Below are 21,246 nucleotides of genomic sequence, written 5' to 3'. Positions count from 1 at the left end.
TTACATAACAGTTACATTTATTTTTTATTTTAAGACTATAATTATGAACGCCAGCAAGTTGTTTAACAGTTAAAGTGCAACTTTAAATTTTTTGGGAAACTGCCTGTTACAAGTTACAAGCGAAGTTTTTTTTACTTTTCATCAGATACGTATAATATATGCTAGTCGTGTCGTGCAGTTAAATTAATTTCAAACAAGAAGGGAGCAACTTGGCAAAAAGTGAACAGAATTTGTTAACACTCGGATTTGAGCCAGGAGCGGAATTTGAACGAAAGTTATTAAAATTGATCTGATATTTTAATAGAATATAAATTTGAGGAAAAGTTGGATTTATGTTCAGCAATTATAAAAAAACGTTTTTAACTATTACACTCATGGACAGATTTAAAGGAACGCAAAAAAAGTTTAATTACTAATATTGAAATTACTTTAATTATTTCTGTAAAACATTTATAAACGTAAAAATCGTGTTAAACCTAGTAATTTTTATTGAAAAATTCATCCTCCAAACGTACACAAGGATGCATTCACGCTAAGTTAAAGACCTCATTTTTATACGAATATTAAGTAAAATTCACATTGTACCTATTGCCCCTTTCACCACTTTCCATTTCTTTTGTTGAATAAAATGAATAAACCATTTAAGTTAATTAACTTCATAGCGCATACATACCTACTGCTCAATAGTAGTTTATGCAACAGTGATATAATAAGGGTTCTTAAAATTCAAGGGTCGAAGTTACAAAACGAGACGTAGTCGAGTTTTGTAAAAAAAGACCCGAGAATTTTAAGAACCAATTACATATGAGCTGTTGCATACATTACTTTTTCTATGACAGCTGCAGCAAAAAAAAAAAAAGTTATTATTAAAAAAAAAGAGTTATTATTAAAAAAAAAAGAGTTATTATTTAAAAAAAATTGAGTTATTATTAAAAAAAAAAGAGTTATTATTATAAATGAAAACATACCTCTTTCAATCAAGATGATCGGAACTTGTATCTTTAAAAAAAATAAAGCAGTTGTATTATACTCATAAGATGACTGCTAGCAGTCATCTTATGAGCCTATAGACAAATCATTCAAATGACATTGCTTTAGATATCACTGTCAGTCATTTAATTGACACATTTAAGTGCTGGAGTAGAAAAAGATATAAAAAGACGACCTTGGAAGGCACTGTTCTATATAATAACCGAATGAATAACAAAAGTCAGTGTGTCGACGACACGACCGTTCTTTGTGATGTTTTGTAAGCGTGAATGCCTCTAAGAAGCCTAGTTCGGCCATGGTTACAAGTGTTACAACGTAACGTAATTTATTTAGTGATGCCTCAGTGCAATGCGTGTTTTGATGTTTTGAATGTTGTTAAATCACTTAAACAAACTCCTTTGAGAGTTGCAAATGTTTGCTACTTATGTTACAACAAATCTGTAATGCAAATAGATACCGTAGGTATATGCTTCTGTAAACATGTGGACTAAATAGTTAAAATGCTAGTGAAATTTTCTATTTAAGTACCTACATGTGTTTGTCTGGGGCAACGTTTCGAAACCTAATTAAAAACTACTTCTAATTATACTCACCAACTCGTTTCGCCGAAATTCGTCTAGTGGAATAATTGAAAGGCACATAAATTATCTTCTCAATAGCTCCGGCTAACTCCACTGGAAGTTTATCCGCCGCGCGCAGCTCGTCCAAACATAACACACTCGCGTGGGAACACCGAGTACTGCTCACAGTCGATAACTCGCGCACTTCGGAAACGGGCTTGTCCTGTTCATGTAACACTTTGTTCCCTTTATTCACATACACCAACTCCGCCACACCTTCCAAGCTCTCTTGGCAAACTTTATCAGCAACAACTTTGATTTTATACACGCCGGGAGCTTTATTTGCATCCAAAATGAAATCTGCTCGCTCCCCTCTTCCCATTTCAATAGAATCCACATATTGGGAATCTATTCTGTGACCGTCTAATGCGACTACTTTCATTTGATGCTCGTCGATAGATAATTTTACAGGGCAGCTCTTTGAACCACCACCATAAGCCAAACGGAATCTGTATTTTTTTCCAGATTCAACTTTAAACTTTGATATAGGGATATCCGGAGAATCTGCCGTTTTCCCTTTACCGTTAATTAGCAGAGATTCGGCATTGGGCATTTTTGAGTTCAATTCAGCAAGCGGTCCCATAGAGTGACCCCATTCCGCTACAAATATTGTATGTTCGGTAGCATCGATATCGTATAGTCTCCGTAAGGGATCTAGTTTCGGAGACTGCCGAACGATGAGGGCTCCAGCGAGCCCATCGGCAGCGTCAGCGGCGGAATGCGCGTGGTACATGTGCGTTCCGACTTCTGATGCTCGGAATTTGTACTGGAATGTTGTGTACGCCGGTTGCGGGCATTGAGTGAGCATGGGGGCTCCATCCATGAAGGGAGTTTCCTTCTGCGGCTGGCCCCGCCAGTGCATGGCCAGTGCGTGCGCGGGCGCGCGGTGCACGACGTCCACCACGAGGATGTCGTTGTGGCAAACGTGTAAAGGCGGCGCAGGCAGTTCTCTATTTATTGTGAGAACTCCTCTTTCCCGGCCGTCCGCAGAAATACACAGTGCAGGACATTCCTCCCCGCTTTTTTCAGTGCAGCTGCCACATGATCTGCAATTAAAATGAGGTAAACGCATTAATTAGTTATAGCTGCATAACGGCTTTCTAAAGTACAGTGGGTTTTATAACTTTATAAAAAGAGATAAATAAAAGATTATAATGCCAGTCATGCGAAAACATCACTACAAAAAGCTTCTACATAACAGTACCTAACTATTTGGAAATTTACTTTTGCATTATCGATGCCGACTGTAACTAGAATAACAACGTGAGTACGATACGATAGTTCAGCTAAGTATCTCGTCATCTTAAATCAACACTTACTTGCTGAGAGTCTTATAGACTTCGATGACCAGCTTTATGCGGCAGATCATAGGCCAATCCAGTTCATTACATTCGCGGTCGCAGTTCTCGAAATATTCCTCTGAAATGACAAAAATAGTCACTGTAAATGATTGATTTTTAGAATTTAAAGACATTTTGTGACATATAAATTATCATATATATACCTAGTTTTATGAAAAATGGCGTGATATCGACCATGTTAGGTTAAGTTATAGATACCTATGTATATTTGAAATCTTAAATGCATAGAAGTTCAAGATAGGTAACTGTTTGGTGGGTAAAAAAGCTGGCAGGAAACTTTTATATATAGACTTATTTTTTCAAAAGGGTTTTTCAATAAAAAGACACACGGTCAAGATTGTTTACCTTTTTTCTAATTCTAAAAAAAACGAACTATAGTTAAGAGTGGCCAATTACTATTTATTATAGTGGCCAATAACTATAGCAGTCACCCTATACTAAGAACATACTGAAAAATCAGCGGTTAAAAGATTAAAACGCGCGCTAAATTTCGCGCGAATCACCCACCTGGCATCGGCGTGTAGTACACGACACAGATCACACACGCTATAATAACACTCAACACAAATATCCTTTGCAAGGACATGAGCATATAATTAGGCTTCACCATCGGCGCACCGCACGTGTCAATCAACTTCTTCTCCGACTCCATGGTCATTTGGTTTCTTCGCTCAATTTAAATGTAACGCTATAAAATTTGAATGGCCTTAATTAACGGCTCGTTTACATTTTCGGCATCAAACGAAAGTGAACGGAGTTTCCTTAATGCTCAAACGGCCATTGCGCGCGACCACGCGAGTCGACCAGCGAGTGGTGACTGGGAAGTGGGAACCAGTCGTGCGCTTGCAACATAGAAGAGCACCTCGGCCTTTGGTGCTGTCTTGCAGTTCCAATTCGGAAGTAAACTCTCACTGTGCCATTATGTAACTTATTATATAATCTTTATTAAATTGTACGGCAAAATAATGGCGATTCCATTAGTTAGTAGCGACTGTTACATTCAGGTAAACCCAGTGGCGGATTTGGTAAACCTGACATCTGCGAGTATTCATGAAGCTTAATGGGGAGTCACCCCATTACCCTAGCAGCCCTAGCTGCAGGGTTGTGCGGGTTGCGCCTAATGTCCGTCATACGCACAACCTACTCATATTTAACGGTTTTTAGATTTAGAGGTAGGTAGTTTTGATACCTTAGGATTGTTCCCATTTCAGCAAGTTAGTGTTGCTAACTAAAAAAAGAACTTAATTTTAGATACGTAAGTAAGTACCACAATCGAGAAAAAATACCTATAGTTAATCAAACTAATTTGTCAGTAAATAGGAACAAAAAAAAGCGGCCAAGTGCGAGTCGGACTCGCCCATGAAGGGTTCCGTATTTAGGGGATTTATGACGTATTAAAAAAAACTACTTACTAGATCTCGTTCAAACCAATTTTCGGTGGAAGTTTGCATGGTAATGTACATCATATAATTATTTTTTTAGTTTTATCATTCTCTTATTTTAGAAGTTACAGGGCGGGGGCACACATTTTACCACTTTGGAAGTGTCTCTCACGCAAACTATTCAGTTTAGACAAAAATGATATTAGAAACCTCAATATCATTTTTGAAGACCTATCCATAGATACCCCACACATATGGGTTTGATGATAAAAAAAATTTGAGTTTCAGTTCTAAGTGTGGGGAACCCCCAAAATTTATTGGTTTTTTTTTCTTTTTTTGTGTGAAAATCTTAATGCGGTTCACAGAATACATCTACTTACCAAGTTTCAACTGTACAGTTCTTGTAGTTTCGGAAAAAAGTGGCTGTGACATACGGACGGACAGACGGACAGACAGACAGACAAACATAACGAATCCATAAGGGTTCCGTTTTTTGCCATTTGGCTACGGAACCCTAAAAAACTATACTCATCATTTTCTTTTAGGTGCCAGTACTAGGTAGTGTAAGACAAAGATAGTATGATTCTCTCTGTCTATGTTTGAAATTAGACAGTCCTTTGACACATACAATAGTTATTTACGATACAAGTGCGGAAAAGAGGAAATTCGAAACCTACAACGTTTTACGGTACATATGCCCCTTTAAATATTTGACATAGCAACGAAAAGTGCTTACTTACGCACTAGTGCCAGAAAGTAGCACCATATGTACTGTAAAACAGTTCCCATAATGTCCATATTCAGAAAGGAAAATGAGGACTACGTTTGTATGGAGAAGCGGCCGCAGTGTAGCTAAACTTGGTCAACCAGATCTTGACAGTAGAAAAACGCGGCAAATTTTAAAAATGTAGGCGCGAAGGGATATCGTCCCATATAAAATTTGAATTTCGCGCCTTTTTTTACTGACAAGATTTGGTTGACCAGCTATATCCTCTTAATGATCGGCCATACCGCTGCTCAAAATACGGTGACGTTGACGGTACGGAATCTTAATGAAGTGCTATGCTACTATAGTATAGCTGCAATAGCTATTAGATTAGGTGCATCCCTGTCCTCAACAGCTACTGCATTATGTAAGGTGTGTGAAGCGCTTGAATCGAACATAAGTAGGTACCTATACTTAGTTTGGCAAGCCATTTCCGTCAGTGGAAAAAGGCGGCAAATTTAACAAATTTAGGCGTGAAGGGTTGTCCTCTCATAGACAATTGGAAATTCGCGACTTTTTCTACTAAGTGGGTTTGCCAGAGTATAATGCTAGATATTTGAGCTACATTTATAAACGACCTGATGGTCGTTCGATGAATGATTCCATCCAAATAATTAACATAATCCGTAACAAAAATACAGTGTAAGAAGTTATTATAATCTTTACAACCTGATTTGTTGCAGATTATCATAGTTGCAGTAGTTCAATATTACTCTTATTTTCTTTTAAAGTTCTAATGGTGTTAATTTTAGTACCTCAAATAACTAAAACTGACAGCGGCACGTGAATCGAACAAGTCAACATAATTTGACGGTTTGACGCTGTCATCTGTCATTAGTGTCGTTCATCTGCATAGATGGTAGTATTTTCATCTGCAAATAATGCGGAGTTTGTATTACGAAAATAAACTTATTAATATTCGCAGCTGTATAAATAATTTCCGTCAACAGTTTACAACATTTCATATATGTTTGTGTGTTTAGGTTCAATTTAAATTATAGTCTAAAAAGCAAATGGACTGCAACTAAAATGGAAATTACAAGGAAGAATTTTGCCGAACAATTCGATAACATAAGTAAAAACTTGAAGAAGTCATGTTTTGTGGGCTTCGACGCGGAGTTCACGGCCTTATTATCAGGAGAGTGCTTCAAACACCGGTAATAATATCTTACTCAGACACAACACATTTCATCAGATTATTTAAATTCAGATAAGCTTTCTTTTTATTTATTTCTTGTTTTTCTGTGATTTCAGGTTATTTGATACAAATGAAGAACGGTATGACAAAATAAAATCTGAAGTGGGTAGAATGATAATGACACAAGTGGGATTGACAATGTTCCAGTATGACCGCGAACATGATACCTATGTAGCAACGGGATATACTTTCCATCTCTGTCCGCAAGCATTTGGAGATGTAGACCAGTCTTTCATATTCCAGGCTTCCACACTCAGGTTTCTTTGTCGGCACAACTTTAACTTTAACAAGGTAAATATATACATGTTGCTGTTTTCCATTAACACACTTATACTTCGTTTTTTTTAGCATTAGAAAGAACTTGCAAGAAGGTAAGCGATCTTGACAAGTCTTTTAATTGAAAAACGCTTTTTAAAAATCAAAAACTATTACTTATGAAAGCAGAAGAATATAAATAATCGTATTAGATTCATAATTGTTACATATTTGCCGTAACTTATTTTTAAAATGTGTTTTTCAATTAAAAGACTAATCAAGATTGTTTACCTTATTTCTAATGCTAAAAAAAACGAACTATAGTGTGGTGTGGTAAGATTGGAGATATCACACTTTTATGCTCTAGGTTAAACTATTTACAACTGGCAAACTATTGGGAATCAAGTGCAAATCTCACCTTCCCACTAATTATAACAATTATCCAATAAAATGGAAATTTATCATGAATGTTGCACATTTAGAATAGATTGTTTCAAAAAGCAACTCACTATAAACCATATACTGGCTCCATAAACATGTGCAGGTATGCTAGATAGAGATGCCATGTAAATAAAAGGAATGTAAATAAATAAATAAATATTATAGGACATTCATACACAGATTGACTAAGGCCCTTCTCTCACGAGACTATTCAAATGCTGACTGAGATGCAAACCATGATCGCCTACTGGTATGCTACTCGTTTCCGCACATGGTGCTACGCAAATGAGACTATTTTGTGTCATTTGCGGAACAACGTTGGTGCGACAATGTCTAGCTCCAGCGATGAAGACAATCTTCTGCTCTATTTTTATTGCAAGAACACAACACACAACCACATAACATCTCTCCTACATCTTTCTCACATCATCACACACACAAGCACACACACACACACACACACACACACACACACACACACACACACACAAGGTCACACTAGGTCTTTTCTTACATAATCAGGCAGCTTATAATTATATAAACGTGGATACTTTTCCACCTCTTGAACGAAATTTATATTAAAAACTTGTTCCGCCGCCATCTTGGTCATACAACGCGTATACGACTCGAGTCGCGTGCGATCAGCAAGACAGTATCATGCGACTGATATCAAACGCTTCGTCGACGCGTCTCGTTGTGTGCGAAACGTAGGAAATAAATATGGCGGGTACTGACAAGCGACGCGTAGGATACGCGTACGAAACACAAATCGCTTGAGAGTGGCCTCGTGAGAGAAGGGCCTAAGTCCCACAGTAAGCTCAAGAAGGCTTGTGTTGTGGGTACTCAGACAACGATATATATAATATACAAATACATAAAAATACATACAAAACAACCAAGACTCAAGAACAAATATCTGTGCTCATCACACAAATAAATGCCCTTACTGGGATTCGAACCCAGGACCGCGGCTTCACAGGCAGGGTCACTACCCACTAGGCCAGGGCAGTCGTCAAAACGATATACGATTTATAAAGCAGTTATTGTTAAATTTTTAATTCATAATTCTGCAATTCCAGTTCACATATGACGGCATCCCATACCTCAGCAAAGCAGAGGAGGTCCAGGTGCGGAAGCACCTCTCTGACAACATGATGTTCAAGAACCTCACCCGCATGCTGGATATGGAGGATGAGAAGCTGCTGCAGAGCCATTGCTCTGACGTTTCTAAGTATGCACTTTATGATTTTGTGTATATTTGGTCAGGGCTCGGAACAGGTTTTTTGTAAACCCGATAGCCCAATATTTTTAATTATTTTATGCTCTTTACGTAGGACTGAATCATGTGTTTAGGTAACAACTTCGTATTATTAGATTGTCCCATTAAAAATGAAATAATAAACCAAAGAACGTAATAATACCGGTATTTTTTGTATGAAGAAAAAAGGTGTGGTATAACATATTATTAACTCTAGGGCCTCCGCCGGATTTCCGCCTAGGCCCACAAGGCCTAGGGGCCCTGGCAATATAGCAATAGTTTTGAGATGGAGAAGGGGCCCCCTCTGAATTCTAAGTACCATACCAAGTGCCTAGGGGCCCTATGTCTCTAAATCCGGGCCTGATTAACCCTTTCAACACCACGCCTATCTAAATCTTGCTTTTATAATTATACACACATAATACATGAACCTATGTTTCAGATGGTTGAGCAACAATGAAGAGGACACAATGTATATAGATGTAGAGGGTCCAGTGCTCCGATATGTTCTCCACAATGAGATCAGGTTGCGCTTCCCCGAGGTCCTCACCACGGATAGCCTAGGTAATAGTAACAAGGTAATTTATAAGCTTGTAGTTATAATCATTTATCACACAAACTTTTTTTAAAGTAGCATTTAAATATGACTCGCATTTTTGTGCAATAAATGATTTAGAATAATGGTGTAGTGTGCAGGATCGCCATGTGGTGTAGGACGTAAAGACAAACACTATCTCTGGAGTATTGGTTTATTCTGATCTATGATACTTATGCTAGGGTATATATATATAGGGTACATGTGAGAGAGTGTGCGTGCACACTACAATGCTATAAAAGCGACACACAATATTGTCATAGATATAAGTCCTCAACTTCCATGGATCGATATTTATTAACCAAAAACAGACTTTGAAATAAAAAAAATTTTAAATAAGAATTGAGTTTAGTCTTGGCAAACTCTGGTAAGCATAGGAAACAATACCAAGTCTGTAGGATTTGATGGGTTCAGATAGTGAACACTCTTCTTCCCGATTCGTTCAAAAATGTGAAAAAAGTATGAATAACATTATTAAAAAGTTAGACCTTTAAGAGAAAGAGATCAGCTTCGCGGCATGGCATCTAGAGCTGCTAGCAAGCCCTGTCCTTGTAAAACACTTGAGATTTACTTACTAATATAATAAACCTAATGTACCGTGTATCACAGTGTTGCTCCACAACAGTTAACTGTGGTGTATGCACCTTCACAAACCATTCTGTTGCAGGTATTAATATACAAAGATAAATACGTAGAAGGCGCTAACAATGCTCCGCTGGCCATTCTAAAAGAAAACCTCATGATCCACCTACTGGGCTTCTCTCAAATCATCTCACTGCTCGAGCAATACCAGAAACCCATAGTCGGCCACAACATATTTATAGATACAGTGCTACTTCATAATCAATTTATAGGACCGTTACCTAAGAAATATTCAACATTCAAAAATAATATTCACAAGATGTTTCCAAATATGTTTGATACGAAATATATTTCTCATGTTATGGCGAAGAAATTGTCGTATGATGAAGTGTGGAAATCGAATGCATTACAAGAGTAAGTCACCTATTTAATTAAAAATAGTGATATTTCTTGATTCAAATATCGGTCCTACTGTCTGCAAGAAAATCCAAATTGTATGATGTATGTTCCATATCCATAATGACAGCTTTAGTAAGTTATGTTTTTTATGTACATTATCAGACCTCAGGAGCTCGATGGTACAATAATGTACTGTTATATTAATTAAATGGAGGAATTCTAATTATCTAGCTCATTCAGAAACGGCAAAGCACGTCAAAAACTTGCAAGGTTTCATTGCAAGCTGAGTACCCAAGGACAGGTTAAACCTTTGAACACCACATCTACCGTGCGCGGCGCGTCATCGTGAACCTTATCGGAATGCACAAAGATTGATATTGGACTGACCCCGCGCGCGTCAGTTGACGTCTTTGGCGGTCAAAAGCTTAACAAAATTAGCCTTAAAAATCATCAACTTTATGTATTATTTGTTAACCAATTGTTTTCATTTTTAGCCTATATGAATTCTTCTCAGAAGCGAAATGCAAGAAATTACAAAATGGAGTAAATCTTATAAAGCTGAGTACGCCATTTGATGTGCAGCAAACTTACCATGAAGCGGGCTGGGACTCTTATTGTTCAGGTAATTTTACTAATATTTTACTTGTTGGTACTGCAAGCAGTCTACTGCTACCTCTAACGCCTGCCTCCCTGCCTGTATCTGTGCCTGCCTGCCTGTAGTCTACTGCTACCTCTACCGCCTGCCTCCCTGCTTGTATCTGTGCCTGCCTGCCTGCAGTCTACTGCTACCTCTACCGCCTGCCTCCCTGCCTGGCTCTCTGCCTGCCTGCCTGTTCTGCCGCCTGGTAGCGCTGCTCTGACCACCTCGGCTCCTCCACGAAACCTAGCAAGGTTTTCAGGTTGCTAACTGCCTCCTGCTAAATGTAGAATAATGTTCATAATGAGAATGAGACATTATGTGTTTCTTGGTCAAGCAAATCTTGTCAGTAGAAAAAGGCGGAAAATTTGAAAAATCGCACTACGTTTGAATTGTTCGAAAATCGCGTGTCATTTATGTCTTATCTATGGAACTGTTTTGCTGCTTTCATCGTTATTCGATGTACATTGCTGCTTTTTGTTCGTTTCCTATTAGGGATACCATACACCATACCTACTTTAGTTTGCTTTACATTGCTACTGACATATCCAGCTTGACAGACTATAAATGCATTAACCTGCTATACTAATATTGCAAATTCAACTTACTGGCACAATAGTCCTTATTTTCATACCATTAGAGTTGAATATTCGTTATTTATTTTCCAGGCTACTGCTTCATACGGCTCGGGCACTGGGCGGCGTGTGAGAACATCGGCAAGTTCCGACCAGTCGGGCCGTCGGAGGCGCTCGCGGCGCTCTCTCCCTACAGCGGCAAGGTGAACGTCATACGGGGCGCCATTCTGTACATGGTATGTCGAAGTGTAAAGCTTTGGATTCCTCCGAAAACGGTGCCGTCATATTACGGCCGCTATATAGCGTTGACTGACGCCACTAGAACGTTGTCTATGTAAACAAGATGGCGCGGTTTCCTAGAAGATGACGGCCGTCATGACGGTGTCGATAGTTTCGTGAACGTTTTATTAGATAGCGGTGACGCCATTTTGAATAAATGACACGAGATTTGAATAAATGATTCCGTACTACGATTATTTTCCTCTTCTGATGATATTTCATCGTCCAAGTAAATTATAGATGATCAAGCAAATCTTGCCAGTAGGAAAAGGCGCGAAATTCAAATTTTCTATGGGACGTTATCCCATCGCGCCTACATTTTTCAAATTTGCCGCTTTGACCTTGGTGGATGACGGTGTGTTATGAACTTATGACGCCGTGGTACTTTCCACATGTCGCCACCGTAAAGACGGCCGTCTTTTGCGGCCGCTATATGACGGCTGTCATATGACGGCACCGTTTTCGGAGGAATCCAAAGCTTAAGGCCTGAGTGCACGCTCGAGTTGGGCGTGCAGCGGGGCGGGGCGTGCGGCGTGCATGTCAAACAAAGGAAGCTCATACTAGTGTCCTGAGTCGACGCTGCATGTGGTGAATGTCGAGCGGGCAAGTTTGCGGGCAATGCAGCGTCGAGCGGGGCGTCGCGGACAGGTTCAAAGTCTTTTAACTTTTGCTAAAATCAGCTAATGATCGTCGTTTGTCCCTGTTTATGGCATAACGACAGATAGGGACAAACGACGATAACCAACTGTGATTAAGTTAGCAGCCGTTTATGAATAACGCCGTAACCTTTTGAACGCCAGGCGGCGAAGGAATATGTCGGGCCCCTGACGCCAGGCGATCGGGATTGTTTAAGCGAAATTGAGCTTTACGGAGTCCCGCGTAAGTCCCTATTGCATTGGCGTAGCTGTCGGCAGTAGCCGCCCTTGGCAAGACTTTCTGATGGCGGCGACAGCTGACTAGCGATGAACATCAGTAGCGCCTATCGGGATAGTAACGATGCTGAAAAGAAGTATTTCTGGGCAGACTCGCTCCATCATAGGCCACGTCTTCGCCTCGGCTAGTCTGTGGCCATGAGTAAGCCCATTTTTAAGAAACAAAAAAAAATACTATTTTATTAGCTTATTTATTACGAGCAGAATGGAAATCCCTTTCGATATCCCTGTCGCTGATGAGGGACAACAGGATAACATCATCATCATTTATTATGACCGGGAAAGAATTTAAATTTCAACGGAGGTTCCTCTCTCATACTTCCATTCCAAGACTACCTACTTCAAATAAGCTAAGCTCGTATATACAGAACATGTTAGAATGGCGATGCGAGCAGGGTACGTGTCGCCGCCGGTTTTGAGCAAACGCTCGCATGCTACTCGCCCGCGCTGACCGAAAACGAAGTAAACATGCCTTTTTGCGCCACAATAACCTTCAGATTAAGAAGCCAGACATCAAATCTGTCTAAAGGAGGCGTATCCATTCACCACGCACACAAGTTTTTACTACCGTTGCGCGAGTGTTAGTAAATGTGGAGAGGAACGAGCGGCGACACCGATTCCGATACTAACTGCGCGCGATAGCCATTCTAACCTCTTTAATAATGTTCTGTGCTCGTATAATTTTCATATGATTATAGAACCTAGAAGGCGACGACCCACCGCGCCAGCGGCCCGACTGGCTGCATGTCAGAGCCCTGAAGGAGCGGGTTCTCAACGTCGAAAAGGTAACATACTCATTTTAATAATACATGGGTCAACGTCCCATAAATTACCCATCGTAACCGTAAAAGAATATGTTTTTTAGTTGAAATGATAAATTATGACGGCGTTATTCATAAAAGTCTGCTACGATTATCATCATCAACTGATTAAGTTAGCAACCGTTTATGAATAACGCTATAAGAATTTATACAAGTGTTTTACAAATGCTATTCTATGGATTTAATAAAATTTACCACATTGAAATTGCTCGTACCGATTATTTCAACACGGGACCTAGCCACAAAAATGCTACGAATTCAACCAGTTTTTAACCCACGACGCAAAAAAAGGGGTGTTATATGTTTGAGGCCAATGCCTGTCTGTCTGTCTGTGGCATCGTAGCTCTCCAACGGATGGACCGATTTTGATGCGGGTTTCGTGAAAGCGGGTATCCTTGCGGTGGTTCTTAGCTATGTTTTATAGAAATCGGCCCAGTATTTTGAAGAGTATCAGCTGTTTTCTAAAATGATGTAAGGTATTTTTGGCATAAATGGTTTTTTTTTGGAATATAGAGCTTATTCCTTGGAGTGTAGAGTTTTTGGGAGTATAGAGTAGAGGTTTTGAAAATTTTAACTTAATAGTTTTTACTAACACGGTTTTTAGAGATTTAATAGTTCAATTTATATGTAGTACATATATGTGTTCCTAACTGCATCTAAACTCTTCCTATTGAGCGGCTATATCGCAACCGCTTCCCGAAAGGTGTCCACGCCGCATTCTCCCGACCGTGACTATTTAAAAAAAACCGGCCAAGTGCGAGTCGGTCTCGCGTTCCTAGGGTTCCGTACATTAATTCCGACTCACGCTTGACTGCACATTTCTAATAGGTTTTCCTGTCATCTATAAGTAAACAACTATTTTTTTTTTTCAAAATTTTAGACCCAGTAGTTTCGGAAATAAAGGGGAGGGGGAATGGTCGGACAGACAGACAGACGCACGAGTGATCCTATAAGGGTTCCGTTTTTTCCTTTTGAGGTACGGAACCCTCAAATTTACAAAACAAACATCGTTGTCACAGTTAATTGTTCGTAAACCTTATTCCGACGATGTAAGATCTATCAACTGTTAGTCAACTGTACTGTAAGTACATCGTCATATAAGCAGAAATCTGGCGGCGGACGTCAGTTGCATAACGCTAAACAAGCGGCTATTTCCGTCCCCGTCCGCGTCCGCGTTGTCTCGAGCGACAAATATAGACGTCACGAGTTCCGGGCGCGCTTAACCCTTTAGTGGGCAACTGTAAAACGGTTTTGGCCCAATAGTTGACTGGAAGAGAATGCCATTTGTACTTTTTAGGGTTCCGTACCCAAAGGGTAAAAACGGGACCCTATTACTAAGACTCCGCTGTCCGTCCGTCCGTCCGTCCGTCCGTCTGTCACCAGAGGGCCTACCGCGAACCACGTTCGACGTGTTGGCTCTCTGTCGCACTTGTAAATTCGTACGTAAGTGTGACAGGGAGACAACACGTCGAACGTGGTTCGCGGTAGACCCTCAGGCTGTATCTCACGAACCGTGATAGCTGGGAATAATTTTTCCCAGTAGTTACCAGTGGTAAAAGGTGGGAAAAAAATTCCCAGTAGTTACCACTGGTAACAACTTGGTGGTAACTAGTGGGAATAACCCAACAAACGTGATTTTTGACCGAAGATAAGCAACGTCGGGCGGGGTCAGTACTTGGATGGGTGACCGTTTTTTTGCTTGTTTTGCTCTATTTTTTGTTGATGGTGCGGAACCCTCCGTGCGCGAGTCCGACTCGCACTTGGCCGGTTTTTTTTAGTTTACGTGCAATAAATAATAGATGCCAACATACGAAGATTTGGAATACAATTTTTTAACAGCAAACGAATGTGAGTCCCGTAGGCTGCTTGCTGCGAAATGGATAGCTATTACAGATAGCCTACAGCGAAAACCGAAATTCGCAAATTGAAGGCGTAATTAGAGTGACAGAAAAAGATGCCCGCAATTTGCGAACTTCGATTTTCGCAGTTATAGCCCAACTACGAATATAATTCGGACCAGCGGTCTGGGATATCGGCCCTGTCGCTTGACTATGCCACCGAAGCCGCCCGAACCCGACGAATCTCCATTATGTTTACACGCCTCAAGCAGATTTAAATTAGAATTAACTAGGTACTTAACCATAATATGACCATATTTCCAGTTTCCGATCCCAACTCAAGTGGCTCCCTATCCGTCATCGTCGTAACTCTCACATACTTTCTTTTCTTTATTCTATACTTTTTAATCCCGCAACTCCCCGCTATCTCAAAGAGCGTTTCCCTTATGTTAATTCTCATAGATCCTCTCAAAATTTGCTCCTATCTGTGCCATCTTCCTCTTCCAAATTTTATAATTGCTCATTTACTTTTCGGGCCATTAGACTATGGAACTCTCTCCCTGTTGAGTTAAGACGTTCTCAATCTATTACCTCCTTCAAATCAAAGCTTAAGGAATACTATCTTTCCCTACCTTAGTTTTATTTTTATAATAATTGACACTGTTGTTTCTTTATTTAATATATAGCTTTTATGTATGTATGTCTAGATGTATGTTTATGGTTATACTTATTTAAGTATGTTTATCTTTATTAATGTTTTGTGTTGTTTGGTTATATTCAATTCGACTTTTCATATTTTTTCTTTGCGCCACCTACCGTATATTCTAATTCTTTTGTCTCCGATACCCAAAGGTTGTCTGGAAGAGATCGCTCTTAAGCGATAAGACCGCCTGTTGTTACCTCTATTGTCTTTGTTTATGTTATTGTACATTTATTGTAAACTACGTGTATGTGAGGTGTGCAATAAAGAGTTTTGTATTGTATTGTACTTATTCGGTAGTTACGGACCTATCTGAAAATGCAGTTCTTGTAAAGAGCGCCCAGTCACCTTCGCTTTCCCACTAATAACCAATGGGCACTTCACTAGCCCTGCGTCACCGTTACCTACGCAAACTAAGAAAAGTATTCCCAAAATAGAAATGCGACTTTCAAAACCGGTTTAGTCCAAGTTTATGTCACGCAATCCCACCTGTTCACAAGATGGGAGCACAGAAACACTGTGTTAGTGACAAAGTCAGGTAAGTGCCGCTTGGACCCGCGCCAACGGAAAACACACACAGAAACTAACCCACACATTCACTAGTGCACCCCAGTTAAAAGTGTTAAAACTGATTGATAATGACCATCTGTCAGGGGAAAACTTTATTTTAGTGTCAGCATACTTTTTAGGGTTCCGTACCCAAAGGGTAAAAAACGGGACCCTATTACTAAGACTTCGCTGTCCGTCCGTCCGTCCGTCTGTCATCAGGCTGTATCTCGTGAACCGCGATAGCTAGAAATCGCGAGCAGTTAAAATTTTCACAAATAATATATCTCTGTTGCCGCTATAACAACATATACTAAAAATAAAATAAAATAAATATGAGGGGCTCCCATACAACAAACACAATTTTTTTGCTCTATTTTTTGTTGATGGTGCGGAGCCCTCCGTGCGCGAGTCCGACTCGCACTTGGCCGGTTTTTTTAATCAGCTGGACGGTGTTTGATTTCTCAAATGTACGGATGGTCATTTTTCATGCCACTGTCAAGGTTAATATAAGGTTGGTATATAAATACGAATGCTAGAGCGGTCGCCGGCCGCGGGAGATCATTGCGATGGTCTCGTCGGTGTCGCAGCAGGCTATAGATAGATAACACAATGGCATTATTATGCCAGTTGCTCAATAGCAATCACCACCATTAAAATATAATCAGGTTGCTATAAAGGAAATATTTATACAATCGCACCTAAACTGCTTATGTCTACCTAGTCCCTAGCTCTTATTGATTTTAGATAAAGAAATCGGTAACCAATTGATCTGAATTAAAGAGTTTTGACTCACAAGACACTATTGTCGCATGAGAATTAATTTTGAAATTGACATTGAAATAATACATCTATATTTGCATTGATCAATGCCAACGCCGTAAATATTCCATCGCTCCACGTCGCACGATGGTACAGAAATCTTGCAGGAAATGTAACTTAATGATTAGAAACAGCTCGCTAAAGTAATGTGGCCGTTAGTATTCGCCCGGTGCGGGGTAGGTTGCTGCGGCAACGGTAGTGGATCGGGGCGAGGCAAGAGACATCAGGGCAATGCAGTTTTGCTTACGTATATAATAAATTATAATAAACAAACATTTTATTAGGTCTAGAGTCGTGTCCACTGTGGCAAGAACGCCTATAAGTGTTATTTGTACCTACGCTGTTTAAGGTTACCTTCATGTTTTCCTGTGTAACTTTAGGTTAATATTTTCACACGTGATACTTACTTCTGTGATATGACGAATGGTTATTAACCATTTTTATTTTTGTTAAACTAAACATGGTATGTTACGCTTAGAAGCAGCTAGTTTTTTTATAGTTTTAACAAAATAACAATGCACTGTTCGATATTTTAGAGGTTGTTTTATAACGAATCCTCAATTTTCGTAAACTTCAGAAGACTAAAGTGATGTCAGTATAGCTATAGCTTAAGCTAGCAAGTAACCCCATGAGCCATGACCTTCCTGTTTATGTATATGCATTTCTTAGATTCATAGTACCTATACTTGACAAGGACAAATTGCCAGACATGCCAGCAGACGAGTCCCTCATCCGCTGCACTTTCGGCATCCGTGCGATCAGCCAACGGGCAATAAATCCAACGGGCATGCCTATCACTCAACACAGTCCGCGAACCGCGCTTAGCATATCCGCCATTCGTTTCTAGTTTCGAATGTTCAGTCAACTGTTTGCCTTACTGTTATGCATTAAGGTACAAAATTGAATGATTTTTCAAATGCAGATACGGCGGATACGTCTAGCGCGGCAGAATTGCTACCTCATGCCAATAAACTAATTGTTCCGTTAATGACGCGTATCTTATTTTATCCAGATATTGTCGTCGTACTACTTATATCATAAAGAAACTCACATAGGTATACATATACATACAAACATGAACGCTGAAAAGAAAACAGGGAGCTAACGCAAAATTGTACTTTTTATAGTTTTTATATCGATTTTTTACACGTTTTAGTCAAGGGTAAACACAATGAATAAATTCACACAGAAACTACATTTTTAAGGGCAGACTCCAACTAAAACCTCGAAACATTAAAGTTGTGTCGATAGAAAAACATTGCAGTGTAATTTTAGTATAAAATAGCTAGAGACAACCCCAGGGATCTGACGAGTACAATTTTAAACATACATAATATTTTTATTAAAGTACAGTCACCTGCAATAATATGTTACTTTTCGAAGGCTGCAAAAATATGTGACACGCTCTTATGGCTCTACAAATTAGATCGTCAGATATTTTTGCGGCCTTCTTTGTGTAACATATTATTGCAGGTGACTGTACAGAAGTATTTCTTTGCATTGAGTAGGTAATTGAGATAAAAGATGAGAACCCGCGTGATCGCCATATCTTTTGTAGCAAGTTTCTTAGACATAGTGAATATGAATATAATTAAAACGGGTCACTCACGTATTTTAGGTCGTTACTATGTCTGTGTCCAACGGAAGTTTTGTTATTAAAATAGTGAATATGATCCAAAACTCAGGAGCATTTTTTGTTACAGTTGGCTTCGCTGCTGGCCGGACTAGGATCCGTCGATGTGAAGCCGCATGACAGTCGCTCGGCGTTGCTTGCCGTCGCTTCGCAGTACACGTAAGTTGGACACTCCTTTAACGTTCCATTTCAGACAAGCGTAACTTCGTAACCCACAGTTTACCAGTTCGCCGGACGATATCGGCCTGTCAGTTGTTCGGAGCGGTCACCTTTTGCGTTTAACTGACAGGCTGATACTAGTATTGTCCCCTTTAGTTATGTATAAATCACATCTAATAATAATGGCTAAATTAAAAGCTGAACTACAAAAATCTAGATTATACAATTAATAAGCAGTGCCTCAATAGTAGGTAATCATTAGTGGTAACTTGCAGCAGGGTCAAACCCCGGTAACTCACTAAATTGTGAGCTAAAGGAAAAATAAGACGCACGAAGTGGTCTAAAATGTATGTAATCGTGCACGTACATCATTTTACTTGAACGTACTGTAAGTTTGTAATCACGCAATGTGAAATGCATTCTATTGTAACTTTTCAGAGCTGATAAAATCCTCCGTCAGTTCCGAGACAGTCGAGAGTACAAGATATCGATGTACAACGTGTATAGACACTCGAAGCGGGCGCGGGTAGCAGTGTGGTGAGTACTTTATCTGACAAAACTTTACACACACATATGTGTCTCAGACTTCAGTATAGTAAACACAATACACATTGGCAGATGCAGTGTTTCCGTACTGGTACTTCCCTTACCCCTTTGACCGCCAAAGACGGCCGCAGACACGCACGGTTATAGTTTAACCTTCACGCATTCCAATAAGATTTCCGATGGTGCGTTATACAATAAAAGGCGTGGCGTACAAAGAGTTTATAAACCACACTTGTTAAAAGTAGTAGCCGTATTTTTATATCATGATGGTGACGAACAAGCGTACTGCCTCCACAGAACCGAGCACAATGCATCCTCGTGAACCACCAAGAACACAATGCTTTCATTCCAAATAATTGAAATTAAACTTAAAAGATTTGCTTACCAAAGACTCGGTAGTTAATATACGAATATAGATTGTAGCTAGTTTTTAAAATACGAAACGGAGAATATCGTTTGTTTTGCGGAACATAATGCGAAGAATGTTAATACTAATTGCGTTGTCAAGGAAGTTTACTTTTGTATTAGATTTCACATCTGGTTGCAAACGCCAAAATATGGCGACGAGAAGTAAAACACCTGTCTTTTAATTATAGTGGTTGCTTCGGTTCATGTGATTCAAGACATGTGACCGTGTGAAACAATGTGTTCAAGTTATTTTATCTGTAAGTCCTAATCACCGTTGTTTAGTTTGTTACAACTTTATAAAAATCTTATTTTATAATATTTTTTTATCGATGTAGTTTGACTTAATGTTGCCAGCCGGGCTAGCACATGATTGGCGCGACAGTAAGTATCTCGCGGCGAGATAGACTACCCGTCCCTCTTTTATAAACACAGTTAGAAAAAGACGGGTATAGTTTATCTCGCCGCGAGATACTGTCGCGCCAATCATGTGCTAGGGGTGCAGGTATAAAATTCGCAACAACTTTATGGAACTATATTCGTCCACTGAGTGGATCACTTCGGTCATTTAGTGATGTCGTTCTTTGTTAAAACTAGGATATGTTAGGTGCTACTTTGTTTATCTTTTGTTTCAGGAGTAGTGCCATCATCACAGGTAGCCTGGTGCTATATGTTCTCCACAAGAGTGTAAAGGGATAAATGTGTATAAATAACGTCTAAATACCTATTACTACGCATCAATTTAATATTTTTCAAAGGAGGCACAAAATAGTTAATTTTGTTATTCCGTCAATTGTTAGTTATTAAGGAAAATCTAAAAGAAAAATACTGAATAAATCTTGTTTTCTAATTATGTTGTTTACTTTAACATCGGATACCTTATCGATTGCTTAAAAACATTCCATTTTTTTTCTCTCTTGAAATGTTTTTACATTATTATATTAGGTAAAGATCAAAAAATGCAAGGGATACATGTTTAACACTGATTAGTGAATCTCTAAATTCAATTGTAGGATGTCAACATTAAGTTCATGTTTAGAACGGCCTAAATTTTACACTAGCATAGAGTCTGCGGAAAGAGAAGAGTCGTGGAATGTATGGGGCCCAACCCTATACATTCCACGACTTCTCTTTCCGAACAGACTCTACGACAATTTAAACATACAAGTTTTACAAAAAAAAACAATAGCGCCTGAAAAAATCTCACAGCAATTCTCGATTCCGTAAGTATGAAAAAATAGCATGTTTGTTTGTAGTCCACTCCCATTATGCCGGCACTCACCGAACAGACTAAACACATCGCCGAGTTATGATCGGCGTGTTTCATCTAATTAATGACTGGAGTTTGAAGTGGCTGATATTGCAATTTCCGTTCTGCGATATACGTGAATAGCCATCCGCTCCACTATAACTATGATTATGAATAAGTTACGCAAAAGTGGTTTATGTTTACATAAAAAGTGTTTATTTACATATAGGTATAGTTTGCCAAAGGACTGTCATACT

At 39.3% G+C, this 21,246-nt stretch overlaps 2 protein-coding genes across 2 annotated transcripts in view; one reads left to right on the top strand and one right to left on the bottom strand.

The window, feature by feature from the left end:
* Window positions 1–3,786, bottom strand: part of LOC134648669 (uncharacterized) — a 38,062-nt gene extending 34,276 nt beyond the window's left edge. The window contains exons 1-3 of the mRNA XM_063503165.1: window positions 3,479–3,786; window positions 2,930–3,029; window positions 1,584–2,656 (exon numbers count right to left, since the gene is read on the bottom strand). Of these exons, the coding sequence (XP_063359235.1) occupies window positions 1,584–2,656; window positions 2,930–3,029; window positions 3,479–3,629 (1,324 nt within the window). The 5' untranslated portion in view covers window positions 3,630–3,786. The remainder of the gene's footprint in view (window positions 1–1,583; window positions 2,657–2,929; window positions 3,030–3,478) is intronic.
* Window positions 3,787–6,058: 2,272 nt separating this feature from the next.
* LOC134648655 (pre-piRNA 3'-exonuclease trimmer-like) lies at window positions 6,059–20,476 on the top strand. Its single transcript, XM_063503144.1, has 11 exons — window positions 6,059–6,276; window positions 6,374–6,608; window positions 8,093–8,244; window positions 8,714–8,849; window positions 9,534–9,862; window positions 10,342–10,469; window positions 11,153–11,295; window positions 12,969–13,055; window positions 18,701–18,789; window positions 19,228–19,326; window positions 20,376–20,476. The coding sequence occupies exons 1-11, from the start codon at window positions 6,149–6,151 to the stop codon at window positions 20,437–20,439; spliced, it is 1,590 nt and encodes a 529-aa protein (XP_063359214.1). The 5' UTR covers window positions 6,059–6,148; the 3' UTR covers window positions 20,440–20,476.
* Window positions 20,477–21,246: the final 770 nt, after the last annotated feature.

Source organism: Cydia amplana, chromosome 6 (assembly GCF_948474715.1).
Source record: "Cydia amplana chromosome 6, ilCydAmpl1.1, whole genome shotgun sequence".
Classification (NCBI taxonomy): Eukaryota; Metazoa; Arthropoda; class Insecta; order Lepidoptera; family Tortricidae; genus Cydia; species Cydia amplana.
The sequence above is the reverse complement of the archived record's forward strand: the minus strand, read 5'-3'. Positions and strand labels throughout refer to the sequence as shown.